Raw genomic sequence first — 16,739 nt, 5'->3', positions numbered from 1 at the left:
GCGCGGGCGCCGGCGCCGCCTCCCGGCTCCCCGCCCCGCGCGGCCTGAGTCAGGCGCTGGAACGTGACAGCGCCGGGCGGCGGGCGGGCGGCGGGCGGGCGGGCGGGGCGGTCCCGTCTCCCGCAGGCGCAGGGGGCTGGTGCTAGAGGCTGTGCGCTCTGGGCCCAAGGCGACCATCCTGGGGACCTGGGAACACCCCTTAGGAGCCATGCCTGGGGTCCGTGGATAACCTGGAGCCTCTGTGGGGCGGACACTCCCAAGCCAGGTGTTGGCCCCAGGGCGGTAAGTCCACATCAGGCTGTGCCCCAAGGCGGGTGGGGGTCCCACTCAGGTACTTGAGAGCCGCCTTCCCCTCCAGGGTGCCAGCCCTAAGGGCAGCCAAGCAGCTCTGTCCAATTCTTAGCCACCAGCGAAAGTGAGGGATTTCATAAAAATCACAACCCACTTGCCTCATTTTTGATCACTCCTTGACCTCAGCAAATAGGGGAGGGGATCTGTCGGTCCCCTTGACAGATGAGCAGCCTGAAGCCACATGGCCACCCTTGTCCAGCTACTGCCAGCACAGCCCCAGCCCTGCACCTCTCACTCAGCGTGGCTCTCGCTCTTGGTGCTGGGCAGGCTAAGAGGGCCCCAGAAGCCGCCCAGCCCAGCTCCCTGTCTATACCCCCAACAGCCAGCGAGACCCTCTCCCCTGCCTTTGCAGGGGAGGCCTGGGGGCACAGGCACCCTGAGGACCAAGCCCTGTCTCTGGGCTCCCCTTACCTACAAGGGGCATCGGGAGGGAGCCCAGCCCGACCCCCAGCAGGGAGGGGCAGCCGATTTTCTAACCGAATCTATCTGAAGCAAGCGGACCTATAAAAGCACCTCAGCCCCCAGCCACCCTTCACAGCCCACCCAGTGCGCGCACCCCGATGTGGCTCCGCCCCTTGTGGTTCCCCAAGCCTGGCACAGAGTAGACCTCGAAAAGGCACGTCAGAGCCACGTAGGGGTGGCCTGCTCTCCCCATCAGGCCCAGAGCCTTGTCCCCCGCCCTGACAACTGACAGGGGCCACCAATAGGGTGGGGCAGCCATCAAAGCCCCCTGCCCTGAGGCCTATAGGAGGGGCTTCCAGCTGCTCAGCCCCACTGGAGGCCAGGGGGGTCCACTCCCATGCCACCAACCTCAGAAACTCAGGCTGAGAGGAGGAAGGCAGAGCGGTGGGTTGTCCCCAAGGGGAGGGCTGTGGAAACCCTGTGAGTCAGGCTGCAGTAGGTCACCCTGGGGAGGCTGGCCTGGCCACCCCTCCCAGCTCTTCCCACCCCCAGATTCAGGTTGCCTCACCTCAACCGGGCAGCCCCACCCTACTCTGGGCGGCCCCAGGTGCCTTGACTCACATCCTGCCGCCCAGGCAAATGGCCCCCTTCCCGGGCGTCAGTCACCCTAGAGGCCCTGGTCAGAGACCCCGGCATCCTTCCCACCTCGTGTGTCCCTCCACAACAGCCCCCGACACCGGGCGACACCCCAAGGGCGGTAAATTCCCTGGGGAGGGGCTCAGCCCCAAAGGCATGGAGGAGAGAGGACGAGGAGGCAGGAAGAAATAAAAGGAGAGAAGAGGGTACAGGGGGCGGGCGCAGGCCCTCTGGGTACTTCTCCTGCCCCACACTTGGGAGCCCAGACCCCACCTTTCAAGCAAAGGCTGAGCCCAGACTCAGACCCCACCCACTCTGCTGGCTACCCAGAACCTCCGCCCCCTCCCCCCACCACTACGTCGTCCAGGCCAGCCCAGCGGGCCCCTCCCCTGAAGAAAGCCCTTTGCTGCCCCATGAAGGGCAAGGAGGCCAATGGCCACAGGCCTCTGCCAGCAGAGAAGGATTCCAGGCCACATGTGTCCGTGGCACCTAGTGGCTCCTAGATGCGACTGATAGACACAGAGCACAGATTCAGGTGGTTGCATCCCAGCTTTATTCTCGTGTCCCTCACATCCCAGCTAAGGCTCAGACATGGGCCCGGGCCACAGTCCCCAGGAAATGGTCCTTGGCTCGCCGTCTGGACCGGGCAGGGGGCTCTCTTGCCCACTCCTGCCTGCCTCCTTCAGCTGGGGGGTGTCCCAGAGACCACCTCCTCAGCAAGGGCCGCATGGCGGAGCCCCAGGTGGGAGCTGTTTGTGGGGGCCAGCCATCGCCCCTGTCCACAAAGTCATCCCAGCTCCAGCTCGGGGCCCCAGTGCAGGCTGTGGAGGACCTGGGGGCCCAGGCCTCCCTGTCCAAGGATTCGCCACAAGTGCCCTGCCTCCCCAAATTCTTGGGCTGCCTGGGGCCCCCGGTGAGACTCCAGGGTCGAGAAGACTCCACTCCCAAGCTCCCCATCCACGCAGTGTCACTGGCTGAGGGAAGGGGCGAGAGTCCGTTTCTCCGATTCCTGCACCTCGACGTCTGGAGGGAAAAGCTCAGCTCAGGCTCGCTCCCTCGGGGGACTCCCGGCTGCCCTGCCAGGCCTCAAACATGCCAGGCCTTCGCTTCGGCTGTTCCCTCTGCCTGGGAAGCCATTCCCCAGATATGTGGACAGGACATACTCTCACCTCCAAGCCTTTGCTTCTCCTTCACCTCCTCCTGGAGACCTGCGTGAGCACCCTAATTAAAACTGCTGCCTGCCCACCCAGCACTCCTGATCTCACTCACCCTGCTCTCCTTTTTTCCCAGAACACTGGCACCTCCTAATATCCTAGGGCTGAGCTGCCCAGTATAGGACCGGGCACGTGAGATGTGGCCGGTCTGAACTGCAATGTGCTTGGGTGTAAAATACCACTGGACTTCAGACTTAGTGTGAAAAAAATAATAGAAAATACCTCATTAATGGCCTTTACACTGACTACACACTAAAACGATAATAGTTTAGGCATACTGAGTTAAACAAAATATGTTATTAAAATTAATTTTACACGTCTCTTTCTACGTCTCCTGATGAGGCTACTTAAAACTTTTAAATTACACGTGGAGCTCACATCAGGTTTCTGTTGGATGAGCCGTTGTAGATAATTTTATTATTTTTATGTGTATTATTATTTTTATGCATATTATTATTTTTATGCATATTATTATTTTTATGCATATTATTATTTTATGCATATTATTATTTTATGCACATTGTTATTTTTATGCACATTGTTATTTTTATGCATATTATTATTTTATGCATATTATTATTTTATGCATATTATTATTTTTATGCATATTATTATTTTTATGCACATTATTATTTTATGCACATTATTTTTATGCATATTATTGTTTTATGCATATTATTATTTTTATGCGTATTCTTATTTTTATGCGTATTCTTATTTTTATGCGTATTCTTATTTTTATGCGTATTCTTATTTTTATGCGTATTCTTATTTTTATGCATATTCTTATGCATATTCTTATTTTTATGCATATTAATTATTTGCTGTCTCCCACCTCCCCACACCAGAACGTTCCCTGCTGTGTCCCCAGCTATAGCACATCACCTGGCACGTCGTAAAGGTTCATTGTCAAATGAGTGAATGGGTGACTGAGGCCTGCCAGGGGCCCCCGGCAGGGCAATTACCCGCCCGCCCTCCCAGGCCCCCACTCACCCTCTCTGTTGGCATCTGCTTCACGCTCCGCCAGGGTCTCGACAGAGCCATCCCATCCCATGCCAGGTCCTGGGGGGGGGCGGGCACAAGGCAGCCACTGGGCCATGAGGACCAACACAGAGGCAACAGGGCTTGTGGGGAGACATAGGAGACAGGAAGGAAGCCCCCTCCCCCATGGAGCTGGTGGGTCCACAGGGAACTGGGGGACTAATGGGAGGAGGGACCCTTTCCCTCACCTTTGCCATGGGAGCTGGGTGCCCCCAGCGGGCCTGGGCGCCGCTGTCGGAATCTCTGCCGCGGCGTGTCCCCGGGGCTGAATGACTCAGAGCTTCGCCCCACAGGAAATCTTGAGCTGAGTTTCCGCCGCTGCCCACCTGCCAGGGTCTCATCCCGCAGGCACAGGGAGCTCTGGGCCCGGCGCATGGGTGCCGGTGAGGGGGACCCTGCAAGAGGCACAGGCAGGGAGGGTATGAGAGCAGTGCCAGGAGGGGCTGGGCAGAGTGGAGGGGCCAGCAGGGAGAAGCTGCACAGGGGCCACAGGGGACAGGCGGCTGCAGAGGTGAAGGCAGGAAGGGGCGCAGGGTTGGGTGAGCAAAGGTGGCGACAGGAGGCTGGACCCTGTGCTGGTTCTGGCACTAACTCACTGTGTGACCTTGGGCAAGGTGTTTCCCCTCCCTGGGCCTCAGTTTCCTCATCTGCTGACAGGGAAAAATGACTTCTCACTAAAGTCCCCTGCTGCTCCGAGGTCCTAGGTACCGCTGTGGTTGGGCAGGATGGCGTGGGTGGCAGCGCAGGCAGAAGGGAGGTGCCAGCCAAGAGGGACACAGCAGGGATGCAGGGCAAAGAGCTGCTGGAACCATCTGGGGGAGTGGGGAGAGGTTGCAGCAGGGCAGGCCAGCGGGGAGCACGTGTGCAAGCCACACAGGAAGACCACAGGCGTTGGCAAGCCCCGGGGGCAGGGGGTGGGGACATGGAGTAGGGACCATCTTGGTCACCTGACCCCCAGACCCACCTGTCCCGTCTGCCTCCCTGCCCTCGGAGAGCTCCGTCTCTGGGGGGGCCCCTAGGCTCTCGGTGCTGCCAGCCCCATCGGCCCCCAGGCGTGCCCCCTCCCGCCGGGGCCGCATCAGCCTCTTCACCTTGTCTGCCAGCCAGCTGCCCTTCCTGGGGGCAAGAGGGCACAAGAGGGGGTAAGGCCAGGGAGGAAGGAGGGACAAGAGGGCCACGTCTGGGATGGCAAAGGCCAGGCAAACCCTCACTGGGGCCTGGACCTGGGCTGGGCCAGGGCTCGAAGGGCAGGGCAGGGGCTAGGTAGGGAAGACCCCAGGCCCACCAGGACGGAGGGGCCGCTCACTTGGTCCGGGGCAGGGGCCCAGGCTCCAGCACGCGGTACTGGTCCATGATCTTCTCCACCAGCTTCTGTTTCTCCCGGCGCAGGGCATTGAGCTGGTCCCTGGGAGGATGGGGAGGGAGGAGGTGGGCTTGAGGCCTGGGCAGGAACACGGGGTACACCCTGGTACAACCCTGCCCGTTAACACAGTCTGACATACCCCAGGATGGGCTGATAAATCCCCGCTGCCCCGAGCCCCTGGGGGTCAGCCTCCCCCTTTTCCCAGGCCCTCCCAGGGCGTCTCCCCACGGCCCCTCACAGGTACTCGCGCTGCTCGCGGTGCAGGTGGTCCCGGCTCTCCAGGCTGCGCTCCAGGAGCTCCCGGTTCTCCCGGCTCAGAGCCTGCACCTCGGCCAGCAGCTGCCGGTTCTCCTCTTCCTGGGCGCTCCGGAGCTCTGTCAACAGCTGTCAGGGGCAGGCGGCAGGACAAGCGGGGGTGCTTGACAGGGCTCGGGGCCACCGCCTTCCACTCTCTGCACGCTCTTGCCAGCCCCCAACACCCCCTCCAGGCCACCCTTCCTCCCCAGCCACCACCCACCCCTCGCCACACCTCACACTGTGTGGCCAGCCGGCAGGCGCTCAGGTCCAGCTGCTGGTTGGACTCTCGCAGTCGCAGGCTCTGCGCCTCCAGCTGTGCTCGCTCCAGCTCCAGCCTCGCCAGCCGGCCCCGCAGCTCCCCGCGTTCCCCCTGCAGCTCACCTCGCTCCCGGGACACCTCCGCCAGCAGCGTCTGAGCTCTGCAGGGGCAAGGAGAGCTGTTCTCCAAGGGGACTTGCCCCACCCCACCCCCAGGCCCCTCATGAGGGCCAGAGGAGCCTTGATGGGGAGAGGAGGCAAAGCAGGACCCCACAGGGAAAGCGACCAACTCACCACCAACCCACTTCACAGATGGGAACAGTGAGAACTGGCCCGAAGGGCGAGGGGCTGTGCCAGGGCTGGTACCTGTCATGCTCACTCTGCAGCCTCCGGAGCTCCTCCTCCAGGCCCCGCTGCCGATGCCCGTCCTGCATCAGGCGTTCACGCTCTGCCAGCAGGGCCACCTCCTGCGCCTCCACGTGGGCCCTCTGGGCCTGCAGCTGCTCGTGCCTGCAATGAACAAAGAGCTAAGAGGGCCGCAGGGACCGAGGCCAGGGCGTGTAGGTAGCTGGACCGTCTGGACCTGTAAGTCCGTCTTCCCCTAAGCATAAGCCCCGGGGCAAAGCCACAGGGCAGAACGCTGTGCCAGGCGCCCACCACTACCGACCACCAATGAGCCCCAGGGTGAGCCCACCCTGGATGTGTAGAGAGCCCAGCCACACAAGAGGGCACAGCAATGAAGGTGGGTCCACTGGTGGCACTGCTGCCTTGGTGGCATCAGACCCACCCAAGGAACCTGCTCTGGGCAGATAGGGGGCGCCCAGGAGAGGAGCTGGGAGTTTGGAGGAAGCTCACCGGCCCTGCAGCTCCCGGTGGGCCAGCTCCAGTGCCCGCATGTTGGCCTTGAGGTCGCGGTGCCGGGCCAGCAGTCCCTCTAGCTCAGCCTCCTGCCGCCGCTGCAGCTGTGCCAGGGCCTCGTGATCCCGAAGCAGGGCCTGCTGCTGCCCACGGGTCTCCTCCTGGGAGCGCCGCGCCGCCTGCACCTCTTCCTCCAGCACCCCCAGCTTTCTGTGCAGCTCCTGGCCCTGCCGCTCCAGTACAGACTTCTCAGCCTAGGCCAGAGGAGGGAGTAGGGCCTGCTGGGTGACGTCCCAGGCCAGAAAGGGGGTAAGGGATGGGGGCAAAAGGCAGAGGGCAGGGCAGAGGAAAGGAGAGAGCGGTCCAGGGATCCGAAGGCAGAGGCAGCCGTGGAGGGGAGGGCAAGGGGCAGAAGGCAGGGATGGCACAGATGGGGCTGCGGTCGGGGCAGGGAAAGCAGGAGGGGCTGATGGCTGGCTGTGGAGGAGAGGGCTGGAGACGGGGTGAAACGGGTACTGACGTGGGGGCTAGAGGCAGGCAGAGGGGTTACGGACAGGAGAAGTGGCAGGGTCGGGGGAAGGGGCAGGAAGTGGGCAGCGACAGGGCAGGGGACAGGTACGCAAGCCGCCACCCACCTGCAGGCAGCTGCTGTGCTCCTGTGCCCGCTGACTCTGCAGCAGCAGCTCCTGGGCGCGCCCTTGCAGGCTTCCCAGCTGCCCCTCCAGGTGCTGCAGCTGCCCCTGCAGAGCCGCCTTCTCGGCGGCCAGCGTTGCATTCTGCCCAGCAGGGAGGGGGTTAGCCAGTGCCAGGCCTCTGGGGCACACCCCCCAGCCCCGTGCCCACCACGGCGACACTCACACTGCGCTCCACCTCAATGAGCCGCGCGCTCTGGGCCTCCGTGACCCTCGGCTCAGCCTGCTTCTCAGGCCCCTGTCCCACAGCACCCTGGCGCAGCTGCAAGGAGAGGGGGAGTGGCAGCGGCCTGGGCACAGCACAGCAGACCCTTACCCTCTTTGGCAGCCCTCCCCGGTCACACTGCACCGACGGCCCAGAATCCCGCAGCTCTGCCCTCCTCGCTCCGTCACTCTCTGCACCGTCTCTCGGTTCTGCAGCAGAGCCCAGCCTCTGCCCGAGCTGTTGCTTCTGCACATCCTCCTCCTCCTCTGGGCCCCAGTTTCAACACTGCTTTCTCCAGAAAACCTCCCCCGATCAATCCCACACCTGCCAGCTAAGCAGTCTGCTGGGGGTCCACTGGCTATGGTCGCCTGTGTTCTTGCCTCTGTCCCAGGTGGACAGTGAGCTCCCTGAGGGCGGTGGCAACCTGCTATGGGGCCGCACCAGAGCGGCGCTGAGCCCGCATGCAACAGGGCCATCAGAAACGATTCCCGACTTAGGACAATAGTCGTTGAGCTCAGGAAGTGGTGGAGCCAGCGCATGAGGGACACAGCAGTTGTCTCAGAGTAAAGCCGCCAGGCTCTGCCCATTTGAGGAATGGGGGAGACGAGGCCCGGGCAGAGCCGCCTGGCTCCCAGCACAGTGCTCCCTGCTATAGGCCCCAAATCGGGGCACAAGGCGAGCAACTGGCCAAGATTGAGGGGCAAGACCAAGGGGGCGATACGAGTGCACGCGGCCCTGGCTGTCTGTGTGCAGGATGGAGGGAGGAGTGGGCTGAGGCCCTGGCAAGCAGGGCAGTGGCCTCACCTGGAACAGCTCCTCCTCCAGCTGCAGGGCCCTCTTTTTGAGTGCCAGCAGTGCCTCCTCCTTGCTGGTGGCTGCCACCTGCAGCTCAGCTTCCAGCCGCTGCTCCAGGCCCTGGTACCTGCCAGGAGAAGTCTTGGCTCCCAGCCCTCCCCAGGTCCTTGCCTGCCCCTCTCTGCCCCTCGGGCAACACCCCACCTTTGCTGCTGGAACTCCTGTTCCCGCAGAAATTCCTGGTGCTCCACAGCCGCCCGTTCCAGCTCACTCTGCAGATGCTCCAGCCGGGCCCCCAGCTCCTGGCCCCGCACCATGGCCTTCTCTAGCTCCTGAGGGCAGGCAGAGAAGCCTCAGAGCCAGAAGGACAGACCACCGCCCTCACCCAGGCCTGAGAGTCAGGAGACCCGGCTTTCTGTCCTTGCTTTGTCACCCTGGGCAAATATCTTTAACCCTTTGGGGCTCTACTCCCCCATCTGTAAAATGGGAACAAGGCCTGGTCGCCTTGTAGAGTGGGTATGAAAGAGCTGGGGATTATAAGCCTGCCAGGGTGTGAGGGAGGCCCCTGGGCCCGGAGTCAGAGACACTCGCTGGGCAAACGTCTTCACCTCTCTGAGCCCATGGTTCCTCACGTGCCCAGTGACAGCTGGATTCACCCTACATTCTGAGGCCACACAGGTCATGTGAGGGAAAGAGGGGCTCGGAGGAGGCGGGTCTGGAGAGTACCCTCAGCCACAGGAGGGTGGCCACAGAGGGCAGGAACTTGGTGAAGGCCAGGCCTAACCACAGTGGGAGCTGGGAGGGGGAGGGCCAGGATGCCGCTGGCCAGGCAGCCTGTGGCGGTTGGGCCATACCACTGCGGAAGTGGATAGGAGACCCACTCTGGCCTGTGGGCCCCACGAGGTAGGTCAAACCATTCTGAGGTACGGGGGGTGGGGGCCCTGGCAGGATGAAACCCTGGGGAAGGCCCGACCATGACAGCCGCCCGCCAAATCCTACCTTTGGAAATGGGGTCTACCAACCCGTACTCTGATCTTCCTGGCTTAGCAACCCCACCCAGACCACCGCCCAGGGTCACTGCACTTCTAGACACCCTTGGCCACGGCCTCTCATTGAAAAACTAAGAGTCCCATGTGTCCCTGCTGCCTGCAGCCAGCAGCCACAAGAGCCCCAGGGCAGAGAATAGGAAGAACAGTGGTGCCCAGGAAGACCTGCATCTCGGGCCACACCCCTGCCCTGCCCCCTGCAGGCTCTGGCCACAGCCTTCAATGCCCCATCCACCATGCCTCCTGCCCTCCCCCTAGCCGGGAGGCCCACTTGGACAAGCCCCTTGGCCCCTGGTTCCCTGCCCTCCTTCCCCTGGCCAGCCACCCCGGCCTGTGCCACACCCAGCTATCACCAGGAACTGCTCCACCAGGAAATCTCACTAAATTTCCCTTTGTCCTCAGCCTCTTCCACCCTCTTGGTCCTCAGAGCCGGCTCCTCCAGCCGGCCAGCCCTACCCCTACCTTCACTGCCCACCTGCTGGCACTCCCTCTCTACGGATTAAGCCCATACTGAGTGCCAGGTACTGCCCCAAACTCTCTACGTTCATTACCTTACAGGATCCTGTGACACAGGTATTGTTTTTATTCTGGTTTCAGGTAAAGAAACTGAGACTCTGAGAGGTTAAGTAACTGGCCCCAAGCCACACAGTTGAGTAGGGGATCTGAGATATAATCCAGGTGCGTCTGACAGCATCTCTCAGTCACCTCCTACAAAGTGGACCCCAGAGACAACCTCTTGGCCTTACCTTCTCACCCACACCTCCAATTCTCACACTCCCCAGGCCAAGCCAACAGCCTGTTCCTCACTCCTCTCCATCAGGAGGCCTCTCGGAGCAAATAACTTATCCTCTCCGGATCTCAGTGCCCTCCTCTGTGCAACAGGGATGAAACTGGAAACTGCTCAGCCAGAACATGTGATTCCTCGTCTGCAGCACACCTTCCCCTCAGCACTGTGCCCCACTGGCCTGAACACCCATCCCATTGCCTTGTGGTCTCCTCTGCTTCCCCTGAGGGGCCTTCAGTCCCGCAGACCTGACCACTCTGCTCACTTTAAACCCTCCAGTGACTCCTCATTGCCCTCATGAAAACAGCTGCAACTCCTTCCTTTGCTCATAAGGAAGACAAAGCCCTGCCCTATAGGAAACCTGATTAATGAAGGCTTAGTCTCACCTCCCTCCACTCCCCTCCTCACACTCCACCCCTACAAACTCGGGCCTGTACCTCCTCCTCCAGGAAGCCTTCCCTGACATGCCCCAGCCTGAGTCCAGTGTGCTTCCTGGACCCCCACGGCTCCCCGCACGGTCCTGTCTCCACCCCAGAATGTGAGTGAGCATCACCCGAAGGACACATGCACTGGCTGCCTGGTATAGGGCCTGGTGCCAAGGAGATGCCCGCAAACACATGCTTGACTGAATGAATAGAGGGGTTTCCAGGTCTTCTCTCTCCTCCATCCCCCATCCCAGCTCCAGCCAGCCTCACCTGCCACCTTTTTTTTTTTTGGCCGCACCACGCAGCTTGCAGGATCTTAGTTCCCCGACCAGGGATTGAACCTGTGCCCCTGCAGTGGAAGCATGGAGTCCTAACCACTGGACTGCCAGGGAATTCCCTCACCTGCCACCTTGACCACTGGCACTGCCTCCTTATGGCCCCAGCTTCCCCTGTACACCAAGGTGACCCTCCCCAAACGCATCCTCACACAGGTCTGCCCACACCCTTGGGTGAATTTCCCTGCCTGGGGATGGAGTACCAACACCTACAATGCTGGTCCAATGTACTTCTCCACCTTCCCCCACATCTCCTGGGCCCCTGAGCATCTCTAATGCCTTCAAGTCTTTGCACATGCTGTTCTCTCTGGATGAAATCTCCATCTTTCCTTAGAACCCTCCCCGAAGCCTCCTTGCCCCGACCCTGGCATCAGCTCCCTTTCCCGTGGGGCTCTCAAAGCACTTTGCCTGTAACAACCAACGTATCTTGAGCCTTCGCCCAGCATGAACTAGGCTCTTCACGCCATTATCTCCCTTGGTCTTCCAAAGACCCGCTGAGGCAGCTACGAAGAGCACCCCCATTTCACCGAGGGAGGCACCGGGGCAGAGCTGAGTAAAGCGCCACAGTCAGAGAGCCAGGATTTGCACCCAGGCCATCTAGCTCCGTGCCCACCTGCTACAGCCATCCCATCAAAGGCAGGGGACATCTGCCCCTCTCCCAAGCCAGGCATGCCTTTGGGAGGCAGGAGGGGACTTCACCTTTCTATTTCCGGCCCCAGCTCAGTGCTGGGCACTCAGCGGCTGCTGATGGAATTAATAACCCAAAACCCAGCAACTGGCCTGGAACCCTGCTTCCTGACCCCGGCTACGAGCCCCGACGTACCTCCTGGAGGGCCTGCCTCTCCCGGCGCTCCCGCTCGGCCTCCTCCAGGTGCCGGTGGCTCTCGCTCTGCAGCGCCTGCAACCGCTCCTCGGCCGCCTCGGCCCGGGCCCGCAGCCTGGGCGCCTCTCGCTCCCACTGCCTCCGCTCGCGGCCCGTCGCTGCCAGCACCTCCGCCAGCGCCCCCCGCTCCCGCGACGCAGCCTCCAGCTCCCGGCCAGCGGCCTCCACCGCCTCCCGCAGCCGGGCCAGCTCCCGGGCCTGGGCCTCCACCTCCCGGTGGGCCTCGGCCTCTGCCCTCCGTGCCTGAGCCAGCTCCTCGGAGAGGCGGGCGGCCTCCGTGCCTCGGGCCTCCAGCCTCCAGGCCTGGGCCTCCAGCTCAGCTCGAAGAGCCTCAGCCTCTCTCCTCAGCTGTGCCATCTCGTCCTTGAGGGCCTCCTGCTCTGGGACACCACTGGCCAGGATCTCCCCTGGGATCCTCCCCTCCCAGGTCTGGGCCTCAGGAGCCCCTTCCACCTTCTGCTGTGGTTTTTGTTGGACTGGGTCCCCGACCATCCTCTCCAACTTCTCTTCATGCTTTCTGGCCTCTGCTCGCCCCTTGGGTAGGTCCAGCCTCTGGTCTAGGGTCTCCTCCAACTGCCCACAGAGGCTGGGCTCCGAGAGTCCGGGTTTGCTCCCAGGGTCCTGCCGTCTCAGCCCCAAGGCCTCAGGCACCGACTCTCCAGTCTCTCCTCCCAGCGACAGCTGGGCCTGAATTTTGATCTCTGGACCCTGAGGTGGGGCCCCAGAGGCAGGGGCCTGGAGAGGGGCTCCAAGGCCAGCCTTCTTCAGGGACTCCTGTGCCTCTACAGCGGGGCCTGACTCCTGGGCCATCGTGCCTACAGGCACCATGACAGCCGCCTGGAGGGGCCTCTCCACCACCTTTGGGTCCAAATCAGATGCCAGAGGACACTCAGCTAACCCCTCGAGGGCTGAATCTGACGCCAGGGGAGCCGGGTCCAAAGCCTGGGGGCCTTCATCCCCTGCCTGACCAGGCAAGCCCTGGGGGCCATGGTCTGAGGCCCGCCGAGTCTGGGGAGCTGAGTCTGGCCCTGGAATCACGGAGTCCTCTCTCGGCTCCTCCAGCAGGGGGTGCTGAGGGCACATGAGAGGGATGGTCAAACCCAGAGGAGGATGCCAGGAAGGACGTGCTGATGCTTGGGGGAGGGGACTCACCTGGCCACCTGGCCGCCCCTGCAGCGCCCGGAGCAGGCCTCGAAGCTCCTGATTCTCCCGCTCCAGGGTCCGCAGCCGCCCAGCCTCTGCCTCCCTCACTTCGTCATGCAGAGAGGGAGCTGCTCCTGGCAGGGGCGCTGGGGTGTGGGAGATGAGGTCAGGACCCCTTTGCTACCTTATGGCTCCTCACTCACACCCCCCACGCCCCGACACACCCGGGGGAAGGGGATGAAATCAGGAGCTGTCCCCACTAAGGTTCAGGAAAACACAGGCAGCCTCCCACCCACAGCCCCTCCACTGGGGTCCCACTCACCCTCCCCAGGGGAGCCCGGGGCTGGCTCCAGGCTCCGCTGAAGCTCCAACTCCAGCTCCACGTTCTCCTCTGCCAGCTGGTCCACCTGATGCCGCAAAGAGTCCAGCTCCTGGAGGGGAGAGCAGGGTCAGACAAGCTCTCCCCGCCAGGGCCAGGCCAAGTGTGTGGGCTAGAGGGTCACGAGGGGAAACAAGGAGTAGGAGTCACAGGCATCACCACTGGGGTCACAGATCACTGCGTGACCAGGGCTCACTCTGGGAATCTCACCGCATGGGCCTCGCCCAGCCGGGTCCGCAGCAGTAGGTTCTCCCGCTGGGTCTCATGCAGCCGAGCACAGCGCTCCTGAGCGGCCTCCAGCTGCTCCTCCAGCAGCGCCTTCGAGGTTTCCAGAGCCCCGGAGAGCACCCGCTCCTCCTGGTGGGGGAGCAGAGAGAGCCGGTGGTGCGATGCCCCCAGCACTCCGGGGCCACAGACCCTGGCTCCCCTCCCCCATCTGACCCTGCACCCCTGGTGCTCTCCAGGCCCCGCCTCTCCCCTCCATCTGCCCCTCCCCCTCCAAGGTTTCTTCAGGTACCACTTCCCTAGCACCCGGCCCCGCCCTTCTCCTATGTAGGCCTTGCCCCTTCTCCCCAGGAACTGCCTTCCAAGGTCCTTCTAAGCCCCACTTAGCCCCGTTGCTGGGTGCTCTCTCCAGACCCTGCCTCCCCTACAACTGGCCCCACCCTCCTCTCCAGGACCTACCCTTACCCACAGCCTCCACCTCTCCCCTCCATCTGCCCCATCCTCCAGAGGGCCTGTCCCCAGACACCACCTGACCGCGTTCTCCTAGCGGTGACTATTCCCTCCATCAGGCCTGACCTTTCCCTTGGCCCAAATTCGCTCCTCTCGAGGCCCACCCTGTCCCCAGCAGGCCGCGCCCCCCATGCCCCGCCCCCTGCAGCCCCCGTCGCCTGCCTCACCTCCAGCTGGCCCTTGCAGGCCTCTGCTGCCTGCAGCCGTTCCCGGCAGCGTCGCAGTTCCTCCTGCAGGCGGGGCAGGCGGCCGGCCCGCTCCCGCAGCGCCTCCGCCTCCTCGCGGTACAGCTCAGCCCGCTTGGCCTGTCCGGACAGCGCCTGGGCCTGGGCCAGATGGTGCGGAGCTAGGAAGGGCCACCCGCTGGCCAGAGGGATGAGGACGGGAAGGAGCCGGGTTGGGGGAGGCAGTAGGCTGGGGAAGGTGCGGGGAGCGGGTTAGGGAATGCGGCCATGTTTGGGGGCATCTGAGCGCACCTCCTGGCGGAGCCTTCGAATTTCGGCCTCCAAGCCCTGCACCTCCACCTGGGAATCTAGCAGCAGCTCGGCTTTCTCCTCCCTGGAGGGAAGGGACGCAGGAGGGGTCTGGGGACCTGCACCCTCCAGCTCTTGCTAGGCCTGATCCCCATCCGGACCCCACCCAGACCTAAGCGGCGCTCCCTGCCCGCCCCCCACCACCCCCACCCAGCCAGGTCCTTCCCAGCCAGCAGCGCTCACAGCTCCTGCCGGACGTGCCGCAGTTGGGCCTTGGTGTTGGCCAGCTGCAGGGCCAGGTGGTGTGAGGCGCCCTCCTGGGGAGTCCTGGCAGGAGCCTCAGGCAACAAGGGGGCTGCCGGCTGCCGCTCCAGCAGCAACTCAGCCAGCCGCTGGGGGACGTCAAAGGTCAGGGGTCAGGAGTAACCCACCCCAAGAGCCCCACATCTGCCCCCAAGCACCACAAGATGTGTGTGACTGTTGCAGCGCTCCACCCCCAATTGCACCTCCAGCACAGGGCTGGGTCCCCGTGGCCCTCCTCTTCCTCCTCCGGCCACCTCGTACCTGGGCCCCCACGTCCCGCTCCCGAGCCAGCCTCAAAAGTGTCCCCACCAGGCTCCGGGACAGCATCTCCAGCTCTGGAGGCGCCAGCTCCCCAGGCTCAGGCCCAGCCAGCGCCAGCACCAAGCCGGCCCCGGGCTGGGTCACCTGGAGGCACAGGGAGAGCAGGTCAGCCAAAGAAGTAGGGGGCAGGGTGTCCCAGACGGCCGACCAAACTTGTACCTCCTGGATGGCAGCAGCCAGCTCACTCTGGACCTCGAGGCTGAGGCCCTGGATGTGCCGGATGAACAGTTCCCGGTGCTCACACTGCAGGGGGAGCAGGGGGACGAGGAGGGGACAGTGAGGCTCACACCGGAGTCTCCCACCTCTGTGGCCAAAGCTGGACCCTGCCCTTCCCCGCCCCACTCACCTGCACTGATGCCCCCAGCAGTAGCCTAAGGATGCCTTCCAGCTCCTCCACTGCCTCCTCTGCAGGGTACAAGCCACAAGGGGTTAACGGGCAGGGATAGGGGGAAGAAGCAGGAAGGGGTGGTGGGAGAGAGCACCTGAGAAGGGGTCAAACCCCAGCGCCTGGAGGTCTGGGGGTGGAGACAGGATCAGCAGCTGCAGCTCCTCCTGCGGCGGCGGCGGACGGGCGCGGCGGATGGACGGACAGACCGGACGGGGCGGGAGATGTGAGAAGGGCCTTCCCGCAGGCAGGGGGCTCCCAGGCTCAGCCTCCCCCTCCTGACCCCTCACCTGGTAGAAGTCCCTCAGCCGGCCCCACAGGTGGTTTAGGTTCCACACCCGCCAGGCTGCGGGACCATCGTGGCCCCTGATCATTCGAGGGCCGCCTTGGGAACTGGGGGCACTGTGGGCACAGGGGACAATAGGTGGGAAGGGTAACTGAGGACCCACCTCCCCTAAACCAGGCTCTGCCGACCACCCGTCAGGCTCTTCCCACCAGGCTGCCTGGCCCCCCTCCCCTCAAACCCCTCCGCAGATGCCCCGGGTCCCCCTCTGATGCCCCTTACATGATGCCCAGCACCCGGAGAAGCAGGGCCCCGTCGCTGAGGCGTAAGAACCTCGTCTCCGGACAAAGAGGCCCCTCTCCTTCCTCCTCCTCTTCCCCCTCCGGCTCCCCCACCAGCCCGGCCAGGCCCAGCGCCTGTGGGGACACAAAGGAGTCAGCTGGTCTGGGTGGGAGGCCCGCACCGGCAGAGTGAATCCTGAGCCCCTCTGACCTGCCTCCTGAGCCCGCACAGCCCCCTCCTCACCAGTCCCCAGAATGCCAGTGGCCACGGGCCTGGACCCCTTTTCCTGCTGCACAGCTGCCTGGACTTCTCCATCCCCACCTGAGCCCCCACCTCCCCTCAGGCCCCAGCTCTGCCCCCTCTCCCCCCACCCCACACCAGCCCCTCCCTGCTGCTCATTTCCCCTCCCCAGACTCCCTCGGACTGCCCCCTCACCCAGGTGGCCAGGCTCCCATTCAGGAAGTCTCTGATCCTGGGCCCCTTGCCCCCATCCATGACGGGGTCAGGGTGTTGGTCCCGCTCTGGCGGCTACACCTGCCCTGAGAGGAAGAGGAAGTCCCCGAGTGGGCCCAGGCCCAGCCACAGACACCCTGTGCAGCTTCCTCCTTCCGGGTGCTGGCAGGCCCGTGCACCCCCGGAGTCCTGCCTCAGCACCCCCCGCTTCGCCTCCCTGCATCCTCCCAGCATCTTGGGCAGGGCCAGCCCAGAGGTTAGCGGGGGGCGGTGGAGTCAGGGCCACCCAGGAGCAAGGCCCACAGCTCTCCTGGCTCGATGGACAATGGCAGGTGAGTCCTCCCCCTCTCTGGGCCTCGGTTACCCAACTTGAAACCCAAGAGGGTGACCTCGGCCT

General features: G+C 63.2%; 1 protein-coding gene across 2 annotated transcripts; it reads right to left on the bottom strand.

Annotated features, from left to right (window-relative positions):
• Positions 1-2,209: 2,209 nt before the first annotated feature.
• On the bottom strand, positions 2,210-16,413 carry CCDC88B (coiled-coil domain containing 88B). Of its 2 annotated transcripts, none has more exons than XM_081240774.1 (27): positions 16,325-16,413; positions 15,890-16,023; positions 15,615-15,726; positions 15,422-15,491; positions 15,286-15,344; positions 15,099-15,182; positions 14,880-15,023; positions 14,559-14,707; positions 14,319-14,400; positions 14,010-14,168; positions 13,318-13,464; positions 13,051-13,159; positions 12,738-12,874; positions 11,526-12,656; positions 8,317-8,444; positions 8,122-8,239; positions 7,279-7,374; positions 7,056-7,196; positions 6,418-6,674; positions 5,929-6,072; positions 5,537-5,723; positions 5,246-5,391; positions 4,951-5,049; positions 4,609-4,760; positions 3,833-4,039; positions 3,597-3,665; positions 2,210-2,412 (listed from the first exon to the last, which is right to left on the bottom strand). In XM_081240774.1, the coding sequence occupies exons 1-27, from the start codon at positions 16,382-16,384 to the stop codon at positions 2,357-2,359; spliced, it is 4,377 nt and encodes a 1,458-aa protein (XP_081096900.1). In that variant the 5' UTR covers positions 16,385-16,413; the 3' UTR covers positions 2,210-2,356. The 2 variants fall into 2 exon arrangements, with proteins under 2 accessions (XP_081096900.1, XP_081096899.1); XM_081240773.1 differs by lacking the exon at positions 2,210-2,412 and adding an exon at positions 2,428-2,597.
• Between the last annotated feature and the right edge of the window lie 326 nt (positions 16,414-16,739).

The sequence above is a fragment of the Mesoplodon bidens genome (genome assembly GCF_964165515.1).
Source record: "Mesoplodon bidens genome assembly, chromosome: 7".
Lineage (NCBI taxonomy): Eukaryota > Metazoa > Chordata > Mammalia > Artiodactyla > Ziphiidae > Mesoplodon > Mesoplodon bidens.
The sequence above is the reverse complement of the archived record's forward strand: the minus strand, read 5'-3'. Positions and strand labels throughout refer to the sequence as shown.